Source organism: Mycothermus thermophilus (genome assembly GCF_041956435.1).
Source record: "Mycothermus thermophilus strain CBS 625.91 unplaced genomic scaffold VTJ04scaffold_1, whole genome shotgun sequence".
NCBI lineage: Eukaryota > Fungi > Ascomycota > Sordariomycetes > Sordariales > Chaetomiaceae > Mycothermus > Mycothermus thermophilus.
This window is the reverse complement of record NW_027191427.1, coordinates 905,837-930,362: the sequence shown is the minus strand read 5'-3', so window position 1 is coordinate 930,362 and position 24,526 is coordinate 905,837. Positions and strand designations below refer to the sequence as shown.

The 24,526-nt window shown below is 57.0% G+C and overlaps 7 protein-coding genes and 1 non-coding gene across 8 annotated transcripts; 4 read left to right on the top strand and 4 right to left on the bottom strand.

The window, feature by feature from the left end:
* Nucleotides 1-958: 958 nt before the first annotated feature.
* On the bottom strand, nt 959-2,879 carry VTJ04DRAFT_322 (uncharacterized protein; the record flags this gene model as incomplete). The annotated part of the gene is made up of 3 exons (XM_069361096.1): nt 959-1,293; nt 1,368-2,301; nt 2,388-2,879. 3 exons carry the CDS (start codon nt 2,877-2,879, stop codon nt 959-961), a joined length of 1,761 nt encoding a protein of 586 aa, XP_069222932.1.
* A 1,490-nt stretch (nt 2,880-4,369) lies between these two features.
* On the bottom strand, nt 4,370-5,895 carry VTJ04DRAFT_321 (uncharacterized protein; the record flags this gene model as incomplete). The annotated part of the gene is made up of 2 exons (XM_069361085.1): nt 4,370-5,756; nt 5,852-5,895. 2 exons carry the CDS (start codon nt 5,893-5,895, stop codon nt 4,370-4,372), a joined length of 1,431 nt encoding a protein of 476 aa, XP_069222931.1.
* Nucleotides 5,896-8,691: 2,796 nt separating this feature from the next.
* On the bottom strand, nt 8,692-9,703 carry VTJ04DRAFT_320 (uncharacterized protein; the record flags this gene model as incomplete). Its single annotated transcript, XM_069361074.1, has 2 exons — nt 8,692-9,446; nt 9,577-9,703. The coding sequence occupies 2 exons, from the start codon at nt 9,701-9,703 to the stop codon at nt 8,692-8,694; spliced, it is 882 nt and encodes a 293-aa protein (XP_069222930.1).
* Nucleotides 9,704-10,950: 1,247 nt separating this feature from the next.
* VTJ04DRAFT_319 (uncharacterized protein) lies at nt 10,951-12,858 on the top strand (the record flags this gene model as incomplete). Its single annotated transcript, XM_069361062.1, has 4 exons — nt 10,951-10,961; nt 11,044-11,266; nt 11,335-11,828; nt 11,886-12,858. 4 exons carry the CDS (start codon nt 10,951-10,953, stop codon nt 12,856-12,858), a joined length of 1,701 nt encoding a protein of 566 aa, XP_069222929.1.
* Nucleotides 12,859-13,943: 1,085 nt separating this feature from the next.
* On the top strand, nt 13,944-17,227 carry VTJ04DRAFT_318 (uncharacterized protein; the record flags this gene model as incomplete). The annotated part of the gene is made up of 3 exons (XM_069361051.1): nt 13,944-13,955; nt 14,106-15,645; nt 15,702-17,227. The coding sequence occupies 3 exons, from the start codon at nt 13,944-13,946 to the stop codon at nt 17,225-17,227; spliced, it is 3,078 nt and encodes a 1,025-aa protein (XP_069222928.1).
* Nucleotides 17,228-18,388: 1,161 nt separating this feature from the next.
* VTJ04DRAFT_t22 lies at nt 18,389-18,460 on the top strand. The gene has a single exon. It is a non-coding gene; the product is annotated as a tRNA-Met (tRNA).
* A 1,026-nt stretch (nt 18,461-19,486) lies between these two features.
* Nucleotides 19,487-21,759, bottom strand: VTJ04DRAFT_317 (uncharacterized protein; the record flags this gene model as incomplete). The annotated part of the gene is made up of 3 exons (XM_069361040.1): nt 19,487-19,615; nt 19,686-21,244; nt 21,648-21,759. The coding sequence occupies 3 exons, from the start codon at nt 21,757-21,759 to the stop codon at nt 19,487-19,489; spliced, it is 1,800 nt and encodes a 599-aa protein (XP_069222927.1).
* A 736-nt stretch (nt 21,760-22,495) lies between these two features.
* On the top strand, nt 22,496-24,144 carry VTJ04DRAFT_316 (uncharacterized protein; the record flags this gene model as incomplete). Its single annotated transcript, XM_069361029.1, has 2 exons — nt 22,496-22,944; nt 23,001-24,144. 2 exons carry the CDS (start codon nt 22,496-22,498, stop codon nt 24,142-24,144), a joined length of 1,593 nt encoding a protein of 530 aa, XP_069222926.1.
* Nucleotides 24,145-24,526: the final 382 nt, after the last annotated feature.

Here is a 24,526-nt window from a genome sequence, read left to right as displayed (position 1 = left end):
CTCATACCTGCTAGTAATAACACCCTCTGACAGCAAACCACCACCACCACCACCACCATAACCATCACACCCATCCCGCCATCACCACCAAGGCCAACACTCCACCCCGAACCCAAACCCAACGAAGGAAGTGCCGCCCCCAAGAGCCAAGAGCCCAGCCTCAGCAACGATGACGAGCCGGATGGTCTCCCCCCTAATATTATGACAGAGGAAGATCGTATCTGGGAACATGTGCTTATGTTTCCCTCTTGTCCCTGCCCTTTCTGTCCCGGGAAAGCTATGAGGGGTAAGTCAACGTTGCGGTGCTCTGAGCAGTTTGATGCTTGTTGCTAACTTGATATGTTCAAAAAGGTGGCGTGGATGGGTGAGATAGGCGGTTGTCTCTCTGCAGATTAATAGGTAGCAGTCTCCAGGTTGGGGGGATGGATTGGTAGCCGGCTTCTTGGAAGTTCACAAGACTCATGAACCATACGCCGATGTCCAGATGGTAACCATTTTTTTGCCTAGACACACAGGCTTCATAAGATGGTTTTGTGACTGCCAGAGCTAGATTGCGGGCTTGACCAAAGTTGCATCTTCAAAAGTCGAGAGATCTAAGGCTGAATTAATAACCAAACCCAAGAGAGTGGTTAATACTAGGACTTCACAACTCAGGGGTCTGACCTCACAGAAGCTCAGAGGTTAACTTACACGTCAACCACGAAATACATGTGACTCAATTTTGACAGATATGCTCAACGTGGATAGCACGTGGATAGTATTTGGGCGAACAACGAGGTAGCCAAAATAAACCAGCCGATGATGCAAGTAGCAAACAAAAAATACCCAAACGCCAGGAGCCAATGCCCTCCCCTAATCCAACACCACCAGCCACCTCTTTCCCATCAATATAAACTATACAGACCACTCCACCATGATCCCCCACCCCTAGGTCCCCTCCAACTTACAAACTACCTCCCTACTCAGCAACCACCTCCTTCGGCGTGCCCTTCTTAGCCCACTCCCTCAGCACGTTCTTCTTGATCTTGCCCGTGCTCGTCTTGGGCAGCTCTTTCACGATCTCAACCTCGCGGGGCACCATGAACTTGCTGATGGCGCTCTGGTGCTTGGCCCAGTCGATGACGTCTTGTCCCTTGAGCGTCCGCGCCGTCTCGCTGTCCTGCTTGACCGTGATGTACGCCTTGGGCCGCTCGCCCCAGTGGGAGTCGGGCACAGCGACGACGCCGGCCTCGAGGATGTCCGGGTGCTCGACCAGCATGGATTCGAGGGCGACGGAGGAGATGTTTTCGCCGCCTGGACATAAGAGAAAAAAAAAGTCGGTTAGTCAAATGAATGTAAGGAAATGGGGAAAGCGGAGGGGGGCCTACCAGAAATGATAATATCCTTCGCGCGATCCTGGATCTGGATACTCCCATCAGAGTGCCAAACCGCCAGGTCGCCCGAGTGCAGCACGCCGCCGGCAAACAGCTTCCGCGTCGCCTCCGGGTCCTTGTAGTACCCCTTGCAGCAGATATTCCCGGCAAACACAATCTCGCCAATCTCTTTCCCGTCCCGCGCCACGTCGATCAACACCCCCTCCGGCTGGTCCGGCTTGATCACGCGCACCGGCAGGCTGGTCAAAAACCCGTGTCCCTGCCGCGCCATGCGCGCGTACCGTTCGTGCGGCGGCAGCGTCTCCCACTCGGGCAGCACGTACCCGCGCGTGATGGGGCCGTACGTCTCGGTCAGGCCGTAGACGTGCACCGGGATGAGATTGAGGTGGGTCATTTGCTCAAACAGGTGCGCGGTGGGCGGGGAGGCGGCGACGGTGACGCGCACGGGGCGGGGCAGGACGGCGGCGTTCTTGTCGGCGCAGAGCAGCGTGTTGACGGTCGGCGCGGCGTTGAAGTGCGTGACCCCCTCCTCCTTGAGCAGCCGCCAGATGAGCGGGTAGTCGATCTTGCGCAGGCAGACGTGCGTGCCGCGGACCGCGCAGATGGACCAGGGAAAGGTCCAGCCCATGGCGTGGAACATGGGCAGCGTCCAGAGGTACTTGCAGCGGCCGTCGGGGACGTTGAGGCCGGACTCGACAATGTTGGCCAGCGCGGCGAGGTAGGCGCCCCGGTGCGTGTAGACGACGCCCTTGGGCTTGGAGGTGGTGCCCGAGGTGAAGGGGATGGCGATGGTGTCGTCCTCGTTGGCGACGCGCTGCGAGATGAGGTCCGACCAGCCTTTGGAGCCGGTTTCGCGGTCGTAGTTGAGACCGGCGAGCACGGCCTCGTCGAAGGGCCCGCAGAGGGCGCCCTCGGTGGCGTCGGTGTCCTGGAAAGAGTGGTTAGCCAGCTGTGCTTCTACCACCTTACCACCTAGGTTGGTTGATGGGAGGGAAAAGAACCTGGGTAACTTACCAGATCCACGATAATCTCAACCCCCGGCCTCTCCCTCCTAAACTCCCCCAACAACCCCTCAAACTCGCGATCCACAATCACGCAATCACATTCCGCAAACTCGAGGATATACCTCACGTCGGCCTCTTTGAGCCTATAATTCACCGGCACGATCACCGCACCCGCCGCGACAACACCATAAATGCTCTCCAAAAACGCCGGCGTGTTAGGCGCCACGATGCCCACCCGCTTGTGTCCCTTTTTGCGCAAATAGTACGCCAGCCCGCGCGCGCGGTCGGCTATCTCGCAGTAGCTGCGGCGCAGGACGCGCCCGTTGGCCGTGATGTGGTAGACGGCCTCGGCATTGGGCTCGATGGCGGCGGCGCGCTCGAGGAAGAAGGTCGGCGAGAGGTGCGAGAAGTGGTGAGGCCCGTCCGGGTTGGAGGTGGATGGGTGATCGAGGGGAAGGAGGTGGCCGAGGATGTTGCGGAGGCGGGAAGGGGGGTTGGACATTTTGGCGGTTGGGGGGAGAGGAGAGATGGGATTATTCAAGGGTGGTGGTGTTGACTTTGTTGACAGCCGGACAGGAATTGGGGGGATGAGATGATGGGATTGAATCCAAACAATGGCAATTGGGGATTGTCAAGCTGAAAAGCCAACACCGTTGTCCTCTCTCCAACGGATGCAATGTCAGAGGGTGTCAATTGAAGTCGTGGAAGAGTGAAGGAAGCCGGAGGAGAGGAGGAGAGGAGAAGTGAAGAACGTGGCAACACCGAATGTCTCAAACAGGGCAACAGAACTGAGGGAAGTTAGGTAGATTGAAAATATATATATTCCCTCCCTCGCTCCGTGACAGCTCTGACAAGCCCGAGGGCAAAAAAAAAATAGGACCTCGTGGACAGGATGCCTTTACCTGTTCCCCAACTTCCTCATGTCCGAACTCCAATTCCTCGGGCCATTGGATGCGCCGCGACACGACGGTGTGGAAGCCAGGATCCCCCACAGTTGCCGGGGAACCTGGAAAGCTTGTTTCCAGATCATTCAGGTGTTGGTTCTTCCATTGTATCCGTATTGTAAGCCAACTCATTGGCCTGGCTTCTTCCCACTCCCAGGCTATAAATCCCCCTTTCTCTCATCTAAGTACCTGAGTCAACTCCAACACTCTCCTCTCCTCTCAATCTCATTCCCATCTCCTCCCAAACCATTCAATCTACCCTGTATCTTCACTTCATCCTCATTCATTCTCCAACTCCCAGACAGAACACTTCGGCGTACCATACCGTACCACCCTGTAAGCCGGCCCACCGCCCCAACCATCCCGTTTCCCGATTCGTCGTGCATCGCCCAGGGTTCTCCGCGCCATCTGTGCGAGCGGCGAGCGGCACCCCGCAAACGCCACCTCTGGGCTTGCGGGGTCTTACCGGAAGAGGGAACGCTCGGTGTCGGGGGTGGTACTGTACCTGGCAGGTACGGTAACTAACGCCAGTTGTTCCTGATCGTTCGTACCGGCTCATAACCTGGAGGTTCGGATCGTACGGGAATGTCGGCGGCCATGTGGGTTAGGACAGGGTAACTACTGAAGAAGAAAGTGGGTTGGACGGCAGGAGGAGGATGGAGGAAGGGTTTGTATTACTGTATGTTTTGTTTGTTTGGGATCGCCTCCTGGTACGGGGAGTAAACAAAACAACGGGACACAAACGAGTGGCCAAAAAAGTTGTTCATCACAGACAATACGATTTATTCGCTGTCATAATCCATCATCACCCCTTTGCCGGCCCTCAGCCTGACAACCTAGGGGATTCTCTCTCTCCATCCATCCATCGAGGATGCGGAGAAAAGGAGTCATAGTGGTGGCTTTTCCAGGGAGGTGGTGGCGTCATTATCAGCCACACCAAACAACCCAACCCAACCACTCCTTTCAAACTATGTACAGAGAACAAATAAAATCCCACTCCAGATATCCAAACAAACCCGCCCGAACCACTATCTATCCCCGAAACCCCTTACTCCTTGCGAATCAAGCTATCAAACAACGGCTTGAGGCTCTTGGCCGACTTCTTGGGATACCTCTTCTGGTCGTTGGCATAGTCCACATAGGTCACGCCAAACCTCGTCTCGTAGCCCTCGGCCCACTCAAAGTTGTCGAGCAGCGACCAGGCCAGGTAACCGCGGACGTTGCAGCCGTCCTCGGCGACGGCGGCCGCCATGGCGCGCACGTAGTCGTTGAAGTACTTGACGCGGAAGTCGTCCTCGAGGACCTGCTCGAGGGGCATGTCGTTCTCGCCCTTGAGCGAGGTGCCGTTCTCCGTGACGTAGATCTTGGGGTAGCCGTAACGCTTGCTGAGCCAGTTGAGCAGGTCGCGGAAGCCCTGGGCGTGCGGGCGCAGCCAGAAGGACTGGGTCTCCGGGCCGATGCAGTCGCCGTACTTGTTGTAGAAGAGGGTCTCGAGGTTGCCGAGGAAGTCGTCCTCGGGCGGCACGCCCGTCTTGTGCTTGATGTAGTTGGCCGTGTAGTGGTTCATGCCGTAGAAGTCGTTGGAGCCCTTGACCAGGGCGACCTCTTCGGGAGTGAACTCGGGCAGCCGGTCGCCCAGCTGCTTGCGCATCGAGTCGGGGTACTTGCCGAAGTAGATGGGGTCGGCGAACCACGAGATGGCGAACTCGATCTTGCGGTCACAGGCCTCGATGTCGGCCGGGTCCTCGGGGTCCCAGGGCAGGGTGGCGTCGCCGTTAAGGGTGATGCCGATCTCGCCGCCCTGGGTGGGCTTGAAGTCCTCGCGGTAGGCCTTGACGGCGCGGGCGTGGGCGATGAGGATGTTGTGGCCGACAATCCAGGGCTCGCGGGCGCTGTCGCCGACGGGGGACTTGCTGCGGTCCGAGGTGTGGCCGGGGGCGAAGTAGCCCGTGTTGTAGCCGAGGATGGCGGAGCACCAGGGCTCGTTGAAGGTGATCCAGTGCTTGCACTTGGGGATGGCCTTGAACATGATGCGGGCGTAGTTCTCAAAGTCGGCGGCGAACTCCTCCTTGTTGAGGAAGCCGCCGTAGCGCTTGTCGAGGGCGTCGGGCAGGTCCCAGTGGAAGAGGGTGATGAAGGGGGTGATGCCGGCCTCGATCAGGTCGTCGACAAACTTGACGTAGTGGTCGATGCCCTTCTGGTTGATGGGGTCATTGCGGCCGCCCAGGGGGATGATGCGCGACCACGAGATGGAGAAGCGGTACGAGTTGGCGCCGAGCTCCTTGAGGAGGGCAATGTCCTCCTTGGTGCGCTTGTACGAGTCGCAGGCCACGGCGCCCGAGCTGCCGTCGGCGATCTTGCCGGGGATGGCGCAGAAGGTGTCCCAGATGGACGGGCCACGGCCATCCTCATTGATGGAGCCCTCGATCTGGTAGCTGTGAGTTGAAAGAGGCCGGGTCAGTTCATCACTGTTCTCGAGTTCTCATTCACCCCTGGGATTTCTGGTTTGAAGGCATAGGGTAAAACGTACGCAGCGGTGGCAAAGCCCCACTTGAAGTCCGGAGGAAGAGACATGATGGGCTAACGGGAAGACTGAGGTCGAGTGATTTCACAAAGTATACTGATGACTGTAGGATGGATCTTGGGGAGACTGATGATCTCTCAGAGTCTTTGGCCTCCAGACACAAACAACTACAGTACCACTTGGGAACCAAAAGATTCAAGAAAGGGTCCCTTGGAGGAGGAAGGCAGCCCCTACTTTATACCCGTGATGTAAACACACAACAAGATCCAACATGCTACCACCAAGCCAGGCGAGCAGCAGCCATGTTGCTTCCGGGGTTCTTCCGCACCCCATTCTCCCGCGTGTTTCGGACCGTCGACACCGAGAAAAACGCTGGGCACGAGCGTAGGCTGATGAGATAGGGCATGCGAGGGCGGGTCAGGCTGCCCCAGCCGCGGGCAGGTCCCAAGAAACTCTCAAAGCCACAAGGGCATGGACAAGATGTGGGCGGGCCGGGGGAGGGGGGGTGTGTCAGGTTGAGGCAGGTCACCAACCAGGAGACGCGGAGGAGGGGTGGGAAGCGAGCAGAGCGGGGGGGCGAACTGTTGAAGGAGACCCATCTATCGCGGGGTAGTGCTACTACACAGACTCTGGATGTGAGAGCAACAAACCCTTGTTCCCGTTGTTTGTCGTTGATGCAATGCAGAAGCACGACAGTCGAGGCAAGGGACAGGAATCCCCCCACTCGGCGTATCCATTCCTCATCGGGGATAAACGCCCAGCGATGCATGCTTGGGACTTCGGAAGAACAACCCGAAGCCACTGTTCTGGAAAAGGGCCCAAAGAATAACCATAGCCAGCTGGTTTTAACGGCGAACCGGTGCATGGCAAGGATAGACGTGAGCGGATGGTAACCCAGATCTGGCACCTGGTAGGCCGGACATGGCAGGGCATGGTTAGCATGGATGGCATGGTCGAGTCAAACAAAACAAAACAAAACAAAACAAAACAAAACAAAATCATCAACAAGAACCTGAAGTGCAAAGAGCAGTCTTGCTTTCCATTTCCTCCTCTTCCTTCCTTCCCTTCCCAGAAGCGAGGCCGATGAGCCGCCGAACTCTTCCTTCGCACAGGAAAGAACTCATGGATTATCACTTTTACGGAAGGCCGGCCCGCCGAGGGGTCAGCGGGAGGTCCGGCTGGGTAAACTTCGGCAAAAACAGGGATTCAACTGACAGGGGTCAGGTCACGTTGGCCTCTTGGACACAACCCTGCATTTTGCCCTCTCTCTTTTCCTCACCGCCTACTCCGTCCTGGGCACACACCAACACCACCCTTTCCCTTCGCATCCAACAACTCGTCCATCCACCCTCCTCCAAGCTTTGCCAAGGCCAAGCAAACCCTTTTACACGCCTTCGCCTCATGCACGTCAGTCTGTTTAAACTCGGTCAGTCGCTTGGGACAAACAAGGAGAATAAAAAAAAAACCTGAGAACGAATCAATGAATGAATGAAACCCGAACCGCGCCCCGCCCCCGGCACGGGCCTGACGGGGCCGCTCTGGCAAAACCTCGGACACGGATACGGCACCACGGGAGCCACGGCGCTCCGAACCAAACAAGCTGCCCTCCCCTCCGATGGCTAAACTTCGGGCGAACTGGCGAGTCACGAGCCACCGCTCCCAGTAGGGCATTTCATCAAAAAAAATAAAGCACCGCCCACCACGCTTGTTGCCTTCTCATGGGAGGAGTTTGGCGATGTGAGTTGCGTGCGTGACGATGTGCGTTTGGTTAGTGTAGTTGGGTCGTCATGATGGTGCATGCTGCCCAGGTGTGATGGTGCTCATGCGGACGCTGCGGTCATATCCGTTGCGGAGAGAAGAGAAGCAGAAGTGATGATGGTTTACATTGCTTATGGAGTGTCTACTTTCTGTCTTGCCCCTCCTCGTCCAGTCTTGATCGGCAATCCGGCCTCTCTAAGCCGGGCACCATGACCAAGTCTTGGTATTTTTCATTGATTGTTTGGATGTGGCTGCATCGCCAGCCGACCAGCCGGCTTGGTCTCGTGAGACACACCTCACAGGAATTCCAAAGTCCTGAATCCCACAGCCTCTCTTCGCATTCATCCATCCATCCGTCCTTGAAGGAGACAGAGAGACAGAAGCATGAGAGGGCTTATGCGCCACCGCGGCGAACTTGCGGTCCGCGCCGGCAAATGTCCGGCTTTTCTCCTGGGCGGCTTGCCCGTGCGTTCCTTGTCCTTTATGCACGCTAACCGCGCGTTTCCCAACAACAACAACCGTTGAACCCCCTCCTTCCCGTCCCTCCCTCCTCGTCTATTGCCGGTTGTTGCGGTTGTGGGGTGGGAGTGGTTTGGACAAGCGAGCGAGCGAGCAGCTGGTTGCGAGCCCTGGCCAAGGCACTGTATCTGAGGTAGCGTAGCACGGCTGGCCGACCGGGCGTCGCTCATTACGACAGCCTTTTTGACTCGGGCCCATTCCGACATGCAAGATCCCGCTTGTCACAAGGCGGCCATGAATGAATTGCATACCGAAGATGACGTTTGACGGCAAACGCCCGCTGCTCGTAGCAGTTGCCTACTCGAGTAGGTAGGTATTGGACTCGAGGCGACTGCTGAGGCAAAGACGAAGCGTGATGATGATGTGCGTCCGAGATGAAGTGTGTGTTGCGGAGCAAACTGTGTAAAAGAAACGGGCTTTCCTCCCGCTAGCAATCTCGAGCCGCCTTCCGAAGAGCCGAAGCAAACACAACGTGATGCTGTCAGGATAACTGTTGTACGTAGGCACGCACGTCTTTCGCTACGGAGTAAAGCACCTAGGTAGCTCATCCAGCTTCTCGACTGACACTCTCACAATCCTTCCATCATCTCCCCACCAACACCGCCTCTATCGTCAAACTTCCTCTTCCTAGGACTCTCGCCACAACCACTTCCTTCCTCGGTCCACTCCGTCACCTCCCACGCCACCCTCACCCTCCCCGTCCCCGTTCCCCATCCCTCGGTGCTCCAACTCCTCGTCGTCGTCATCATTGTCCTCCGCAAGCCCCTCCCCAACCGGCTCCCCTCCACAAGCTCATCAAACCAGGGCAGTCCGCCTACCAAACCCAAATATCCCTCCTCCTCCTCCTCCTCCTCCTGTTTCTTTTCGCCTGTTGCTGCTTGTTGACCACTACCAACCCCAGCAGAACGAGCAGAAACAGGCGACGCAGCTCTCGAAGACGGAGAATCCGACAACCCCTGCGGCATCACCACCACCCCAAACTCCTCCTCCAGCTCACGCAGATCCGACGGCACAATGCTCCCCAGCGCGAGCTGGATGAACTCGCCTTCGCCCTGGGGTGGGTGCGCGCGCCAGTAGGAGAGCGGGGTCCCGCAGAAGCCGCAGAAGTGCCGGATGTGGAAAGGTTTGTTGTTGTTGTTGTTATTACTGTCGTTCTTCTTTTTCCCTTGGTCGTCGTTGTCCTCAAAGTCGTCGTCAGAATGGAGCTGGTACACCCGCCGGATCTGCGCGCGCGTCTCGTCGGGGTGCCGCGGGATTATTTCAGAAGTATACCATGCCAGGGGGACGCGGAGGTATGCGGGGAGAGGGGTGCCGAGGATGGTTCCTGGGATGAGTAAGGGGGAGGGTTAGTCATTGGTTGTGATGCTTATATATATACCTGGATATGTATTGGCAGGCGGCTCATGTAGGAAGTGAGGAAAAGAGGCGAGCCGGGGACGGGTTGGCTGGCTTACGGTGCGTTGGGTGGGTGTCAAACACCACGCGAGCGACCTGCGTTGGGTCCGGGTTGGATGGGAACTGGACGATGTATACGTTCCGGCCGCAATGGCAGCTCCCGCGCAGAGGGCGGTTCGGGGGCATGGTTACTAGCTGGGTTTGTGTGTGTGGGTTTTGAGATTGGGATGGAGACTGGGTATTGGTAAGCGATCAGCAGGTAGGGAGAGATGTAGACGATGATATGGTTCGCGAGATCCAGGTGAGTAGACTGCTTTGTCGTCGTTAGTAGATGAGCGGCCGATGTAAGGAGGTAGGTTTGGAGTTTAGAGCTACCTATCTTCAAATGAGAGGGGAGTATCCAGGTAGCTACGATGAGATGGGTGACCGAGTCAGGCACCTACCTTATGCTTTCAACACCGATGAACTGGTTTTAATACCAAGACGGCGCTGCTTGGAGGATGTGCATGTTTGCTATCACCGCCAGCTGGACACTCCTGACGGTGAAACTATCACTCTTGCGGACGAGAACGGCTGGATATATCGCTGTTCTACACAAACAGCCTGCCCATGCGGCGGTTTCTTGACGGAAATGGACGGGACACAGGGAGTCAGGTTACTTCTGGTTTGGTGGTGTGGTGCCTCTTCCCCTCTTCCGTGTTATCATCCACTTCCATCCACTTACATCATCGGTTGCATCATGTCATATAAGCTGCTTGCCTAGGGATCGGGAACATGTTAATCCAGACAGGCCTACTGCAGGGTCCTGTCATTACGCTGCATGCGAGCGGATGTGTGTGACCGAGCAAGCAACCTCATTTTTTTTCTCCTGTATTCGTTGCAATGGAAACTGATAAAATGATACAGCCCGTGGCAATTGGGTGGTGTATCTCGTCCCGGGGACTGGACAAGTTATTTGGAGAAAAGAAATGGGGCTCAAGAAGAGGGTGTTGTACCTCGAGAATTCAATAAAATGCATTATACGCAGATTACCACCGAGACTGTTTCCGGGTTGCAGAGAGCTCCTCTGCCAGTCTAAGTGATTTGGCCTATCGCAGCTTTCCGTTGCTTTTACGAGGAGTCCCAAAACCGGATCTGTGTCTCTGTATGTTCCCAGTTGTCCAGGTGGAAGCATCTGGGCTCGCCTGGCCTTTGACACCTGAACTCCCGTCCTCTAACCCTAACCCTGACATCCCTGTTCGGCGGCCCCAAAGCTCTCACCGCCCGGCAGTTCCGTCATCGCGCCAGCCTTCCAGCCAATTTAGCTCGGCGCGTCAACCTCTTTCTTCACGCGCCTCACGCATCGCAACCTTGCAAAACGTGTGGCATCCATCGCCAACACCATCCCATCAATTATCTCGCCCCGGATCAACCCATCGAGATAATCTGGAATCATGGCCGCCATGTGAGTTTTCTCTGCATTTCTAAATGTTTCCAACATAGGCACCCGCCTTCTCATCCCTTTCACCGCTGACACCGCCGACCAGTGAGAGCTTCGACAACATCTACCTCGACTTGTCGCGGGAGCATGGCAAGTGCAGGTTCGCCGAGAGCGGCCTGGGCTGGAAGCCTGCCGGCGGCGGCGACACCTTCACTCTCGATGCCGGCAACATCGGCGGTGCGCAATGGAGCAGGGCGGCTCGGGGCTACGAGGTGAAAATCCTGCAACGCAGCTCTGGCGTCATCCAGTTGGACGGCTTCCAGGAGGAGGTATGTGGTTTTCTTGTCTCTGGCTGGTCAAAGCAGTGCAAACTAATCCTCTCCCGCACCGATTACAGGACTTCGAACGCCTCAGCAAGATCTTCAAGAACTGGTACAGCACCAACCTCGAGTACAAGGAGCACTCGCTGCGTGGCTGGAACTGGGGCAAAGCCGAGTTCGGCAAGGCCGAGCTATCCTTCAACGTCCAGAACCGCCCCGCTTTCGAGATCCCCTACTCCGAAATCTCAAACACCAACCTGGCCGGCCGCAACGAGATCGCCGTCGAGTTTTCGCTCGGCGACTCGGGCAAGGCCAACGGCCAGAACGGCGCGACTCCGGGGAAGGGCAGGAAGGCGGCCGCCGCCAGGGACCAGCTCACCGAGATTCGCTTCTACATTCCCGGCACGACCACGAGGAAGGAAGCCGAGGGCGGCGATGCTGGGAGCGATGCCGAGGAGGAGAAGAACGCTGTTACTCTCTTCTACGACACTCTGATTGAGAAGGCCGAGATTGGCGAGACGGCGGGCGACACCATCGCCACGTTCCTCGACGTCCTGCACCTCACACCAAGGTTTGTTCAGTCTAAACTTTGTGTCAAATGGACCACGTTGCTAACCCGTGTTTGCAGAGGTCGGTTCGACATCGACATGTACGACGCATCATTCCGGCTCCGCGGCAAGACGTACGACTACAAGATCCAATACGAGGCCATCAAGAAGTTCATGGTGTTGCCCAAGCCCGACGACACACACTTCATGCTCTGCATTGGTCTGGACCCGCCCCTGCGGCAGGGTCAAACCCGCTATCCCTTCATCGTCATGCAATTCAAGCAGGATGAGGAGGTTACCCTGGATCTTAACCTGTCCGAAGAGGAGCTCAACGGCAAGTACAAGGATAGGCTGCAGGCTCACTACGAGCAACCGCTTCACCAGGTCGTGGCCTACGTTTTCAAGGGCCTGGCCAACAAGAAGATTACGGCACCGGCCAAGGATTTCACCACGCACCGGCAGCAGTACGGCATCAAGTGCTCCATCAAGGCCAGCGAAGGCTTCCTGTATTGCCTGGAGAAGGCCTTCATGTTCGTGCCCAAGCCGGCGACGTACATCTCGTACGAGCAGACGCAATCCATCACCTTCTCGCGTGTCAGCGGCGCCGTGTCGACGCTGTCGACGTTCGACATTACGGTGCACTTGAAGGGCGGGGCAGGGTCGTCGCAGTTCAGCAACATTAACCGTGAGGATCTGAAGGCCCTGGAGGACTTCTTCAAGCTCAAGGGATTGCGCGTTAAGAACGAGATCGACGAAGAGTCGACGCTTCTCGCGGCGGCCCTGCGCGACGAGGACATGGCCAGCTCGGACGACGAGGTGATGGGCGGCAAGGCGGACCGCGGCTCGGCGGACGAGGACGAGGAGAGCGTCGACGAGGACTTCCAGGCCGAGTCGGAGAGCGAGGTGGCCGAGGAGTATGACAGCAACCACGAGAGCAGCGGGTCGGGCAGCGAGGAGAGCGATGTGGATAATGACGACGAGGATGAGGAGATGGAGGACGAGTTGTCCGAGGAAGAGGAGGAGCGGCCAAAGAAGAAAAAGAAGACCGGCTAGGCGGCGGTTGGAGGTGGAAGACGGGGCAAAGGTTTGCGGACGAAAGGCAAGGCGGATATGCAGCCGGCATGAGAGAGATTGTTTAGGTAGGGGGGTGGGGAGGGTGCGAGCTGGCGTTGATTTTGTTTCTTGTTGATTGGGATGGGAGTTCATCATCCTTGTTTTTGTACTGACTAACCTCGAGGGTAGCAAAACTGGGTTGGGTAAGGCATTGTAGTGTATTGTCTGGGAGTGTGCACACCAAAGTAATCAAGATGGGTAATCATAGCGGGATGACATATGTGAATTAAGGAGTTATGTCAAACGCCCTTCTGATGGATGATGATATGCTTGTCGTCAGGGTCACAGACGGGATAATTTCTTGACGATAAGGCTCTTATCTGGACCCTGGACATCTCAGCGGGGCACATTCCATTGCTGCCCCGCCATCCACATTCCATCCACAGCAGCTTTTTCCCAGGCTACCCCACCCCATCTTCCATTCCACCCCAGCACCGTTGGGCTTCTGCCATTCCCGTTCTCTTCCATGCCGCCTTTGTTCCGCATTCAATCTCGCTCCCAACCCTGCGCTACCTCTCGCAACCCTCCTCCAACCCTCCACCACACCACCTCCCGTCCAACGTCGCAGCTCTAGCGAAAACCCGGCGTCACCTCGCCGAGTATATTCCATCGCCTCACCTCAACTTCACCCGCCCCCGAAATACCCGCAGCCCTCTCGACGTCAACACCCTTCTTCCACATTATATCCCTTCCCCCATCACCGCCATACATACAGACCAGCAGCCCCGCACCCAGCGCAAGCAGACATGGAAGCCAACTAGTGGGGGGACTGATTCGAAAAGTCAATGCTACTTCAGGCACTTCAACCACTGCCGCCGATTCGGAGAATGACGAGTGCGCATTCAACAACTGCCCAGCTACCGCATCTTCTTCACCGGGTATAGCAATACAACTTTGATACCAACCCAATCTGAACCTAACGACGACCTGTTTGTGCGCGCTCTGCTGCTGCTGCTGCCGCTGCTGCTGCTGGTCCTAATTCTGCCCCGCCTGCCTTACTCCATATTATACGTTACTGTCCAGCAATGGACGCCCAGGTTAGTATTTATGTGTTATTGTTTCCCCTCTGCAGGAAGTGCCGACATGCGAGCACTGTTCCTAGCCCGAGCTCTCTCTGGTGCTTCGAGGACTGGCCCGAGCTCTCTTTTCTCTCAAACATCCTTGCCTAACCTGATTCCTCGTACTAGATTGAAAATGCGATCGAGATCGCCTGGAACCCCGGCTCCAACCAAGCCCTCCAGAGCCAGGCCTTCGAATTCCTGAACCAGCTCCGAGCCGACCCCCAGGCCTGGCAGGTCTGCCTTGGTCTTTTCTCCCGAAACCCTCCAGCGTCCCCCGTCGTCCGCCTCGTCTGTCTCGAGATCGTCAACCATGCCATCCAAAACCAAGCCCTTGATGGCTCCGGGCTCGGCCTGCTCAAGCAGTCCTTGCTTGGCTATGTCCAGCAACATTATGGCGGCGAGACCTCCCAGGATGCCGTCGACCCCCCACATCTCCAAAACAAGCTCACCCAGACCTTGACCTACCTCTTTGTATTTCTGTATAGGGAAGGTTGGGAGTCTTTTATCGACGACTTCTTGACCCTCGCCCAGCGTGACGGCAACGTCCCTGGCGTCGGCATGTACTTGCGCCTCCTGGGTTCCATCCACGACGAGATCGCCGATGTAATGCTGAGCCGCTCCGACAGCGAAGCAAAACGCAATAATGAGCTCAAGGACCTGATCCGCGAGCGCGATATGCGCAAGATCGCCGAGTCTTGGAAGGATCTGCTGGCTCGCTACAGCAACAATAATGACCATATCGTTGAGTTGACGCTCAAGACCATGGGCAAGTGGGTGAGCTGGATCGACATCCATCTCGTTATCAACCAGGAGGTGTTGGGGCTCGTGCTGCCCATTGTCGGGAGGACGCGCGGAGATGGGAAGGAAGATAAGGTTCGCGATGCCGCCATCGACGCCTTCACCGAGATCGTCGCCAAGAAGATGAAGCCAGGAGACAAGGTTGAGATGATCTCGTTCCTCAACCTTCGTGAAATCGTGACCCAGTTGCTGGCGAGTCCCCCGTTGAACGAGTGGAAGGGCACCCCGCGGTACGACACAGACCTCGCCGAGGCTGTGGCCAAGCTTGTCAACACCATCGTGACCGATATCGTCCGCGTCCTCGAGGACCCCAAGGCCGAGCCCGAAGCCAAGACAAAAGCCGAGCAGCACCTGCGCGACTTCCTGCCTCCGTTGCTCCGCCTGTTTTCAGACGAGTATGATGAAGTGTGCAACACGGTGATCCCCTCGCTGACTGATATCTTGACGTTCCTGCGCAAAGCCGGCCAGCTGCCCCCCAGCTACTCCGAGATGCTGCCGTCCATCCTGAACGCCATCGTCCTCAAGATGCGTTACGACGAAACCGCCAGCTGGGGCAACGAAGACGAGCAGACGGACGAGGCCGAGTTTCAAGAACTGCGCAAGAAGCTGCAGAACCTGCAGAAGAGCGTGGCGGCGGTGGATGAGAACTTGTGTGTCGAGTTCCTGAGCAACCTGGTGGCCAACATGTTTGCGACCTTGGAGCAGCAGGGCTCGCAGATGGATTGGAGGGATTTGGATCTGGCGCTGCACGAGATCTATCTCTTTGGCGATCTCGCCCTGCCGAACACGGGCCTGGCCCAGAAGAGCCAGCCGAACAAGGTGGCGGCCGAACGTCTGGCTGTTATGATGAGCAAGATGGTCGAGTCAGGTAGGAGGAGATGTGCGTCTCGCCCCGTTTCTGGCAGACAGCTGACAAGCTTCCAGGCATCGCCAACTATCCTCATCCTGCCATCCTCCTCCAGTACATGGAGATCTGCACGCGGTACAACAGCTTCTTCGAAGATCAGCAGCGCTACATCCCCCAGGTGCTCGAAAACTTTGTGCGCTTGGTTCACCACAACCACGTCCGCGTCCGTACAAGGTCGTGGTACCTGTTTTTCCGTTTCGTTAAGACCCTGCGGGCACAAGTGGGCAATGTGGCCAAGACGGTGATCGAGTCCATCAGCGACCTGCTGCCCATCAAGGCCGAGGTCCCTAGCAATGACGCCGACGATGACATGTCGTCTGATGAGTCTGACCACTCGGCCGATGCCGTCTTCCAGAGCCAGCTGAACTTGTATGAGGCCATCGGATGTATCTCGTCGACATCGGCGACGCCCCCTGCTGAGCAGGCCATGTACGCCCGGTCCGTCATGGAGCCGCTCTTCTCCGACATGAGCGTCCATATGGAGCGGGCCAAGGCCGGTGATGCCCAGGCCGTGCTCCAAGTCCATCATATCATCATGGCCTTGGGTACTCTGGCCAACGGTTTTGCCGACACGGGTGCCGTCCAGCAGCAGGGCAAACGGTCCCAGCCTCACGCGGCCGTGTCGGCCGAATTCGCCCGTGCCGCCGAAGCGATTCTTATTGCCCTGAACCAGCTCAATGCCAGCGACGAGATCCGCACCGCCTGCCGGTCCGCCTTCTCGCGGCTCCTGAGCGTGCTGGGCGCCGCCATCCTGCCCCAGCTTCCACAGTGGATCGAGGGCTTGCTGTCGCACAGCTCGAGCAAGGACGAGATGGCCATGTTCCTCCGGTTGCTGGAACAGATCGTCTACAACTTCAAGGGCGAGATCTACAATATTCTTGACCTGCTTCTGACTCCCCTGTTGCAGCGCGTCTTTGGCGGCCTGGCGGAGCCCATCAGCGGCACCGACGACAGCATCCAGCTGCAGGAGCTCCGCCGGGAGTTCGTGAGCTTCATCCAGGTCATCTTCATAAACGAGCTCAGCGGCGTTCTCGTGTCGGCCGCGAACCAAGGAACTTTCGAGCCCCTCGTATCGTCCATCATCGAGATCGCCAAGGGGCTCTCGCACGGCAACCTCGTCCCCGCGCGCACCGCCTTCAACGTGCTCGGCCGCATGGCGGCGCAGTGGGGCGGCCCTGACGTCGCCACCATCGGCGACAACCCGACCATCACCAGCACCACGCCGGCGCCCGCGATCCCCGGGTTCGACCAGTTCGTCATCGACCGGTTCCACGTCGTGTGCTGGGAGGTGCTGCGGGACCCGGCGTTCCGGCCCAACACGGACGCGCAGAGCCGGCAGATCCTCAACGAGATTGTCGGTGTGCAGCAGATTGTGTACGCCAAGACGGGCGAGGCGTTTGTCGGGCACGTGCAGCGGGTCACGTTCCCGAGCCTGGGCGCGGACGAGGCGTCGGCGAATGAGTACTTGAGGGTGTTGACGACGGCGAAGGAGCGGAAGCCGGTGGTGGCGTGGTTGTTGGGATTGTTGAAGGGAAGGAGGTAGGTAGGGTGGGTAGGTAGGTAGGTAGGTAGGTAGGTAGTGGGGGTGTATGGTGGGGGGAAGAAAAGAAAGAAAGAAAGATACCTTAGGAAGAGGTGGAATTTGTAGATAGGTTTGTGTAGATGGGGATGGAGGTAAAGTTTGATGGGATGGACATGGCGAAGATGGAAAGTTACGTTGGGTTGGGAGGGAAAAGGGGGGTATTAAGGGGGAAAGATTTAGATAGAGGAGGAACACTCTACTTAAGATAGCTAGTCCTCTCGGCAGGGGAGACAAAATGAAATATGGAATGAATGAATGAAGGAGCGACTGGAAGGATGGGTGTGGGATGAATGAATGGCGCAGGGCAACGATGATGAGCATGAACATGGAACACCTGATGGAGCTAGTCAAGTGTCTTTAAGACTTCCTGGTGGTTAGCTGGGGCGAGGGGTCTAGATGTGTGAATATACTCTGTTGTGCTGTGCCGTGCCGTATCATTGGATGCTATGCCGGGCATGTTGTTGTGTCCATGTTGAGGCTGTCTAATCCAACTCGTGACTGTTAGTACATAGTAGGACCTCCGCTTTGTGCTGCTTAATTCCAAATTGATGGGGTAAAGTTATCATCAACGCCATATATGTGGTATTGAACTCATACATGATCGGAGAAGGCACTAGGTATATGCCATTGGCAACACACCCCCCTCTCAACACATGGAGAACAACCACCAACATCATCCAACACAACAATGAAAACACTCTCCAGCCACGAGCCACACCCCCCACTTTCCCCCTTGCATCCCATCCCATCCCGCTTCTCCTGCGTCGACATCCCGAACCGAAGCCGCAGTCGCAGCGGGACAGCCGGAAACAAGCAACCCACCTCAGCCATAGCTAGGACCAGCAGGATGGAATGCAGACCAACAGACACACACACACACACAAATCAAGCACACAACCATCCGAACCCGGAAGAAGAACCCACTTCCCTACCTACCTACCTACCTACCTACTAGGTGCTTGCTCCACACACAAGACAAGACAAGACAAGACGAGACGAGATGGAAACCCGCAGAAATCAGCAAAGAACGATCCCGCCCGTCCATCCCGTCCGGTCTGTCCGTCCGTTATAGGGAAACCTCTCCACCTCTCCCTCCATCCAACAGAGGAAACACTAAGGAAAAGCTGCGTAGCTCAGGGGAAGAGCGCCGGGCTCATAACCCGGAGGTCACTCGATCGAAACGAGTCGCAGCTAACTTGGAGTGTTACATTTTTGTTCTTTTTTTTTACCTAGTTGCTCACACGTCCAGCCCCAGCAGAACTATTCAACAGGCCGTTCTCTTGTAAAATCTTTATGCATTCTTTCCAACTCCAATCCTATCATATCATTAGCTGGCTACTCTGCTGCTTCAATTGTACCGTAGATAAGTAGATATGGAGGTAGACATGGTCGGTCAATGGCGGTACAAAGCACAATGGCTTGAGAGTGAGGACAGGGGGTTCCTGAGGAATGGCATGTGAGTGAGTCATTCTTCCAGGCGCAACATGCAGTTTTTGCTGCACGCCAGGGGGGTGTGGGGTCGCAGAAGAGTTGAGCCTTCTGTCAGGGTTCCATACGGCAACATCCCCCCACCCTTCAGGGTTATGAGTTCAATGGTCTGTAAGAGGGTTAGGTCCCCATATATGCACGTAGACTAGGTAGGTACACGACGTTGTCCGTAGTACTCCGCGGTGATGTCTTTACAAGGCATAATCGACATGAGTCTGGGAGTTTGGGTACGTACGTACAAAATCTACATGTTTCTGTCATGTTGATGGTTCAAGCATCTCACAACATTGGATGAAGCACAACACGACAGACATAGGCAGGCATATCAGCAAGAGCAGAATGACTACAACAATGTATTCCTAATACCCTCGAACCACCAACAGGAAGAAACCTAAACCCCTCTCCCTCTCTATAATAAAAGAGTACTACCAAAAGAAACCACGTATGACTAAAACTTTATCCCCCCATCGTAATATCCAACTCCAAAATAAAACAACCCTTCTCAAGGTGAGAACAAACCCCCCTACATAGGTACATCCCTCAAACCTAGTAATGCCAAGTCAAATCACTCCTCGAGTCAAACAAGTCGAAAGCCGCAAAAACAAAAACGAAAAAATAACCACAATCGCCCAGGCATGCCAGAAAGACCTTTGGGTATAAGAAAAGTCGCCAAGCCGCATGAATGTCACAAAAAAACAAAGAAAAGCAGCAAGAGCCGTCGCCGTCTCAAGCTCAATGAGAAGAGGTGCCAGGCTCCTGACCATAAGGACCATCATCATGATCCCTCCCATCGTGCTCGGGGGGTGTCGGCGTGGTCGGCGAAGCAGGCGCAAGTTCGGGGTCGGGTATTTGTATGTCGAGCTGTCCCCAGTCGTCAGTACACACATTCATACAGCTCAGATGGTCACATAAAGGGAACAAAAGAACTCACCGTCATATACCCCGTCTGCCTCAACGGCACAATCTTGGGGGGAATCACCCCTTCCTCGCCCGCCATGCTCTTCTCCTTTTCCTCATTCCACCGCTCAATCCACCTCTCGAGCTCTCTCAACCTCTTCTTGGCGGCCGTAAACCCCAAATCATCCCACAACCACCCCGTCGCCAGGCCCAGCACGTTATCCAAAATATTCCTCCACCCGTACGGATCAAAGATGGGCACCAGCTCGCTGTTGAGCTTGTCAATCACCTGCCGAAACTCCTGCTCCGACACGCCCGCCGGGTCCAAAATGTCCGGATACAAGTTCGAAAAGGTCGGCGCCAGGTCGCCCTGCAGCAACCAGTCGCGGCGCACGCGGATGATGCGCGTCTTTTGGTACTCGGGCGAGTCGACGGGCACGTGCGGGTTGAGGTGCGGGTAGCAAGGGTGTTGCGGGCCCCATTCCTCGCCGGCGTCGGGCTGCGGGTCCTCGCCCAGGATGGACGAGTTGGTGGACGACAGGGCCGAGCCGATGCCTGAGAGGCCCGAGGCGGTGGACAGGCGTTGCGGGTTGGTGGTGGTCAAGTCTGCTGGGCCGCGCTCGAGGTCCGTGTGGAAGGCGTCAGCCCCGCTGCCGGGGTGGCTGTCGTCGGGTGGTGGCGGCATGATGGCTTTTCCTTTGCCTTTGATGTCTTCCTTCGCGGCTGCTTTGGATCCGGGCCGCGAGCCGGGCCGGAAGGTCAGGCTGATGGGGTTTTGGAATTTGGTGAGGCTGAAGCCTCGGCTGCGGTTGCGGAAGCGGCGGTTCTCGGGGACGGTGAGCAGGCGAGGAGCTTGTTGGGCCGGGCGGATGATAGAAGACGACGGGCCGGGCTGCGGGGGGTCCTCGACGGGCGACGGAGAGGCGCTGGAGCGCTTGCTGCCCTCGTACGATGGGCGGAGAGACGGCGGGAGGCTGATGCGTTGCTCGGCGCCGGCGCAGCGGTCGAGCTGTTGGCTGGCGCGACGGGAGATGACGGGAGCCTTCTCCCGCTCCTCGAAGGTGAGGGTCAGGAGAGGCGACTCGGCGGTGACAAGGGCGGCCGGGTGGGACGCGTCCTCGGGGAGCTGGAGGGCAGGCGACGGAAGCGGGATAGGGGGAGGCGGTGGTGTGGACTGACGACGCGGGCGGGTGGTCCGGGGAGGGGCGAGGTCTCTCGGGGTCGAGTTGGTCGGGTTCCAGAGACGAGCGGCCGAGAGCTGACGGAGGGGAAGGCGTGCAGAGCCGCGGCGGGTGCGGAAGGGAGTCCGGAGCAGAGAATCCGGGGGGGCGCCGCCTCGGCCCCTTCGCGACGGAGAGGACGGGGAATCGGGGTTGTTGGGGTCTGGGTCTAGGTGGTCGCGAGATGAAGTCGTAGGGGGGTGGTGTGGTGGAGGGGGCGGCGACGGCAGCGACAGGGCGGGATTGGCAGTCGACGCATCTAGGGCGGCAGCGGATTGGGCCGGGGGACCGGGGAGTCGGAGGTCGGCGGCTGGGGTGGAGGATGAAGCCGTGGGGGAGATGATGTTGACGGTGGCCGCCGGTGGACGGCCGCCTCAATCAGCCGAAAAACACGGAGGGTGTGGATGTTTTGTTTCTTGGCCGGCGGCCCCTTTCTCCCACGTCCCACGGGCAGAGAGTGGTCCTTAACGGGTTATGCACGAGGAGGGATGGATGGACCAGTCACAGCTTGCTGTCTACTCCTTAGTATGCGACGCCGACTGACGCCGTTCTCCACCGAGTGGCCTGAAAAAAATCAAGGCCGTCGGTCGTGGAGAGAGGATCCACGACGCCACTCAGTTGCTGGGATGGCCAAAGAGATGGCTTGCTGGTCAATTACAGAGTAAATGAGAGAGAAGTGATGGCGGTTGATGCAGCAGCAAGTAAGCACTGAAAGTAGCGGGTTACTGTGTATGCAAGCGCGGGCTCGGAGTGGGAACGGCGCAAAGCGTGCAGACTCAAAGTCAACACAGCGCGACTGGACACTCGAGAGTAGGCGGTCAGCTGGGAAACGGGGAGGCAGATGGCAACAGCTGTCAGCAAATGGACCGGTCTGGGCAACCCCAACATCCGGATTGGGCAACTTACAGATTGCGAGAGACAAAAACAGAAATTGGAGAATTATTAGTTAGTTACCTCAGTGTAGAAGTTGATTGAGTTGGACATCAAGAAAATCAAGAATTGGAATCCCAGTTTCTGTTTTTTGGGGGCGAGAAAAGTCAATACTTATATGACCAACAGTCTTCATGCTAAGTCCAAGTAGAAACCAAACTAAAGAAAAACGGCCAGAGCCTAACATGTCGGCCTCTCCGGCATCTTCATGCACAAGTCAACGGCTTGCAACACCCAAGTCGAGTCCCAACTCCCTAAGCTCTTGGGGTCGGGTACAAGCTCCGATGGGCTGCCATTGACTGCGGCACTGTATTGTACTGTATAACGACACTGTCTTATGTCATGAGGGAGGGAGAGAGAAGGAGCTCAATTCAGCTTGAGTACCTTACTACAGTAGACCTTGAGTTTCTTTCTTTCTCTTTTCTCTCTCTGAGCCTGACATCAGGCAAGGAACCAGCAACAACCTCTCGGACATGACCATGACCATGCACTTTCAATGCCATCTGCTCCTGACACGGCCGCGTTGAGGCGAGCCATTGCCTGAGTCTATCCGGACCTCTCCTTCAATTACGTCACAGAGAGTAGAGTCCAACACTCGCGAGCATTGGTTCACCTCGATCCTTTTCCTGTTTCGTTGTTCTCGAAACTAATCCGAATATCCCTTGTCTCATTGTCTCCCTCTCTTAGTCTCTCCATGAGCTCATCACGCCAAGTCGAGATCGTGGTCGAGAGCCGACCGGCTGAGGAAGCCGTCTCGTCGACCTCAGACTCTCGCCTTTCTGCTGCTTCTGGACCTGAAGCCAACAACAATGGCTTGTCATCAGACCTTCGCCGTCGCAGCTCCGTAACCTCCCCACACCGGCTACCCCACGACGGTGATCCTGTCGGCCGTCCACGCCGCTCCTCCACCTTTTCGGCTTACAGCATCATCTCCGAGGCCAGCCGCACGTTCCAGGACGAGATCGCCCATCCAGGCTCACCAACCTCTTCTCCGTCAACATGGTGGCCCACGCTGGCTCTCGCCTTTGGCCTAGTGCCACCCTTCGTAGGCATCTTCTTCAAAAATGGCGCCGCTTTCTGTAATGATGTCATCTTGCTGTTCCTCTCAGGGGTGCTGCTACATTGGTCCACGACGACGCCATGGTGAGCAGAGAGTCTCACAAAAACTCACTTTGGGCCCTCCCTAACTGAAATCATAGGGATTGGTACAATGCTGCACGGCAAGTGAGAGTCGACCAGCAGGAAGCCATGCTGGAAGAGGCGATCGATATTGGTAGTGACGAAGAAGCCGAGAGCGAGGCGGAATCCTCAGACGCCTCTCATGCCCTCTCACGCAAGGAGAAAGAGAAACGCAAACGCCGAGCTCAGGCCGCACTCCGCCGCCTCCGGACCCTCGAGGTCCTAGCCCTCCTGGTATGTTTCGCCGCCCCAGCCGCGGCGACCTACTTCCTGTACTGGGCACGAGGCTTCCTGATCTGGCCGTCCGACGGCCTCTTCACGAACCTCAATCTCGGCATCGTCCTCGCCGCCACCGAGATCGCCCCCCTCTCCCACGCCATCAAGCTCCTCCTCTCCCACACACTCCACCTCCAACACGTCGTCAACACCAACCCCTACAAAATGATCCGCATCACCCCAACCAAATACAACGAGCTCCTCATCCGCCTCGACGAGCTCGAACAGCGCCTCCAATCCTACTCCTCCCCTCCTACGTCCCCACCTCCAGACACCAAACAACCGCCATCCCAACCCCAACCCCAAGCCGTACCCAACCCAAACGACCCCGTCCCCATCTGCCGGTACTGCGCCGACCCATCCCGCCAGCGCGCCCTCACGCGCCAGGTGCGCGAGGACGTATTCCGCCAAGTCCGCGCCGCCGTGCAGCCCGACGTGGACGCGGTGGTGCGCGCCGTGCGCCGCTACGAAAAGAAGCACAGCGCCCTGGTGCACGACACGGACGCGCGCATGGCCGAGCTGCGCGCCCGCCTCGACGACGCCATCGCCCTCTCAGCGCTGGTGGCGCGGAACACCGCCGCCGGCAGGACGGGACAGATGCGGAGAGCGCTCGCGGCCGGGTGGGAGTTGTTGCTTAGAGGTGTGGATGGGGCGGTGTACGTGGTGACCAGGCCCCTGAAGAGCGCGGTGTGGACGGGGTCGGTGGTGGTGATGGTTTTGACGTGGCCGTTGGGGTGGATTGGGAGGATGGGAGGGGGGAGAGGAGGGTGGGAAGAGGAGAGACATGGGAAGAGAGTTGGGGAGGTGGTGATGGGACGGAGGGCGGTGGAGGTGCAGACGGCGAGGAGAGGGTTGGGGGGTGGGAGGTTTGTGGCGAGGGTTTCTTGATGGTGGTGATGATGGAGGAGGTGGGAGGTAATTTGTTCAGGATACTACGGAGTAATTATGTAAATATTATTTCTCAATACCCTGAAGGCATCCGCTTCCTGTTCAGAGTTGGTCTCCTCTCTGACTTTTGGAACCTTCCTGGCAAACCTTGAACTGTCCCTTTATCTTTATTCTGAGCACACACACACACACACACACACACACAGGGCACAGAGATCTCAGATCTCAGATCGTCTTACTAATGCTTGCCAAATTAGGAAAGAAATCAGAGATTGTCCAGCCTCACGCAGTGACCCAGTGGTCTATGTTGAGTTGCTTCTGGATGGATTCTGGGCGGTCGTGGACGTGGGGGTCAGGAACTGTTGTGTGGTCTCTCGCCCTA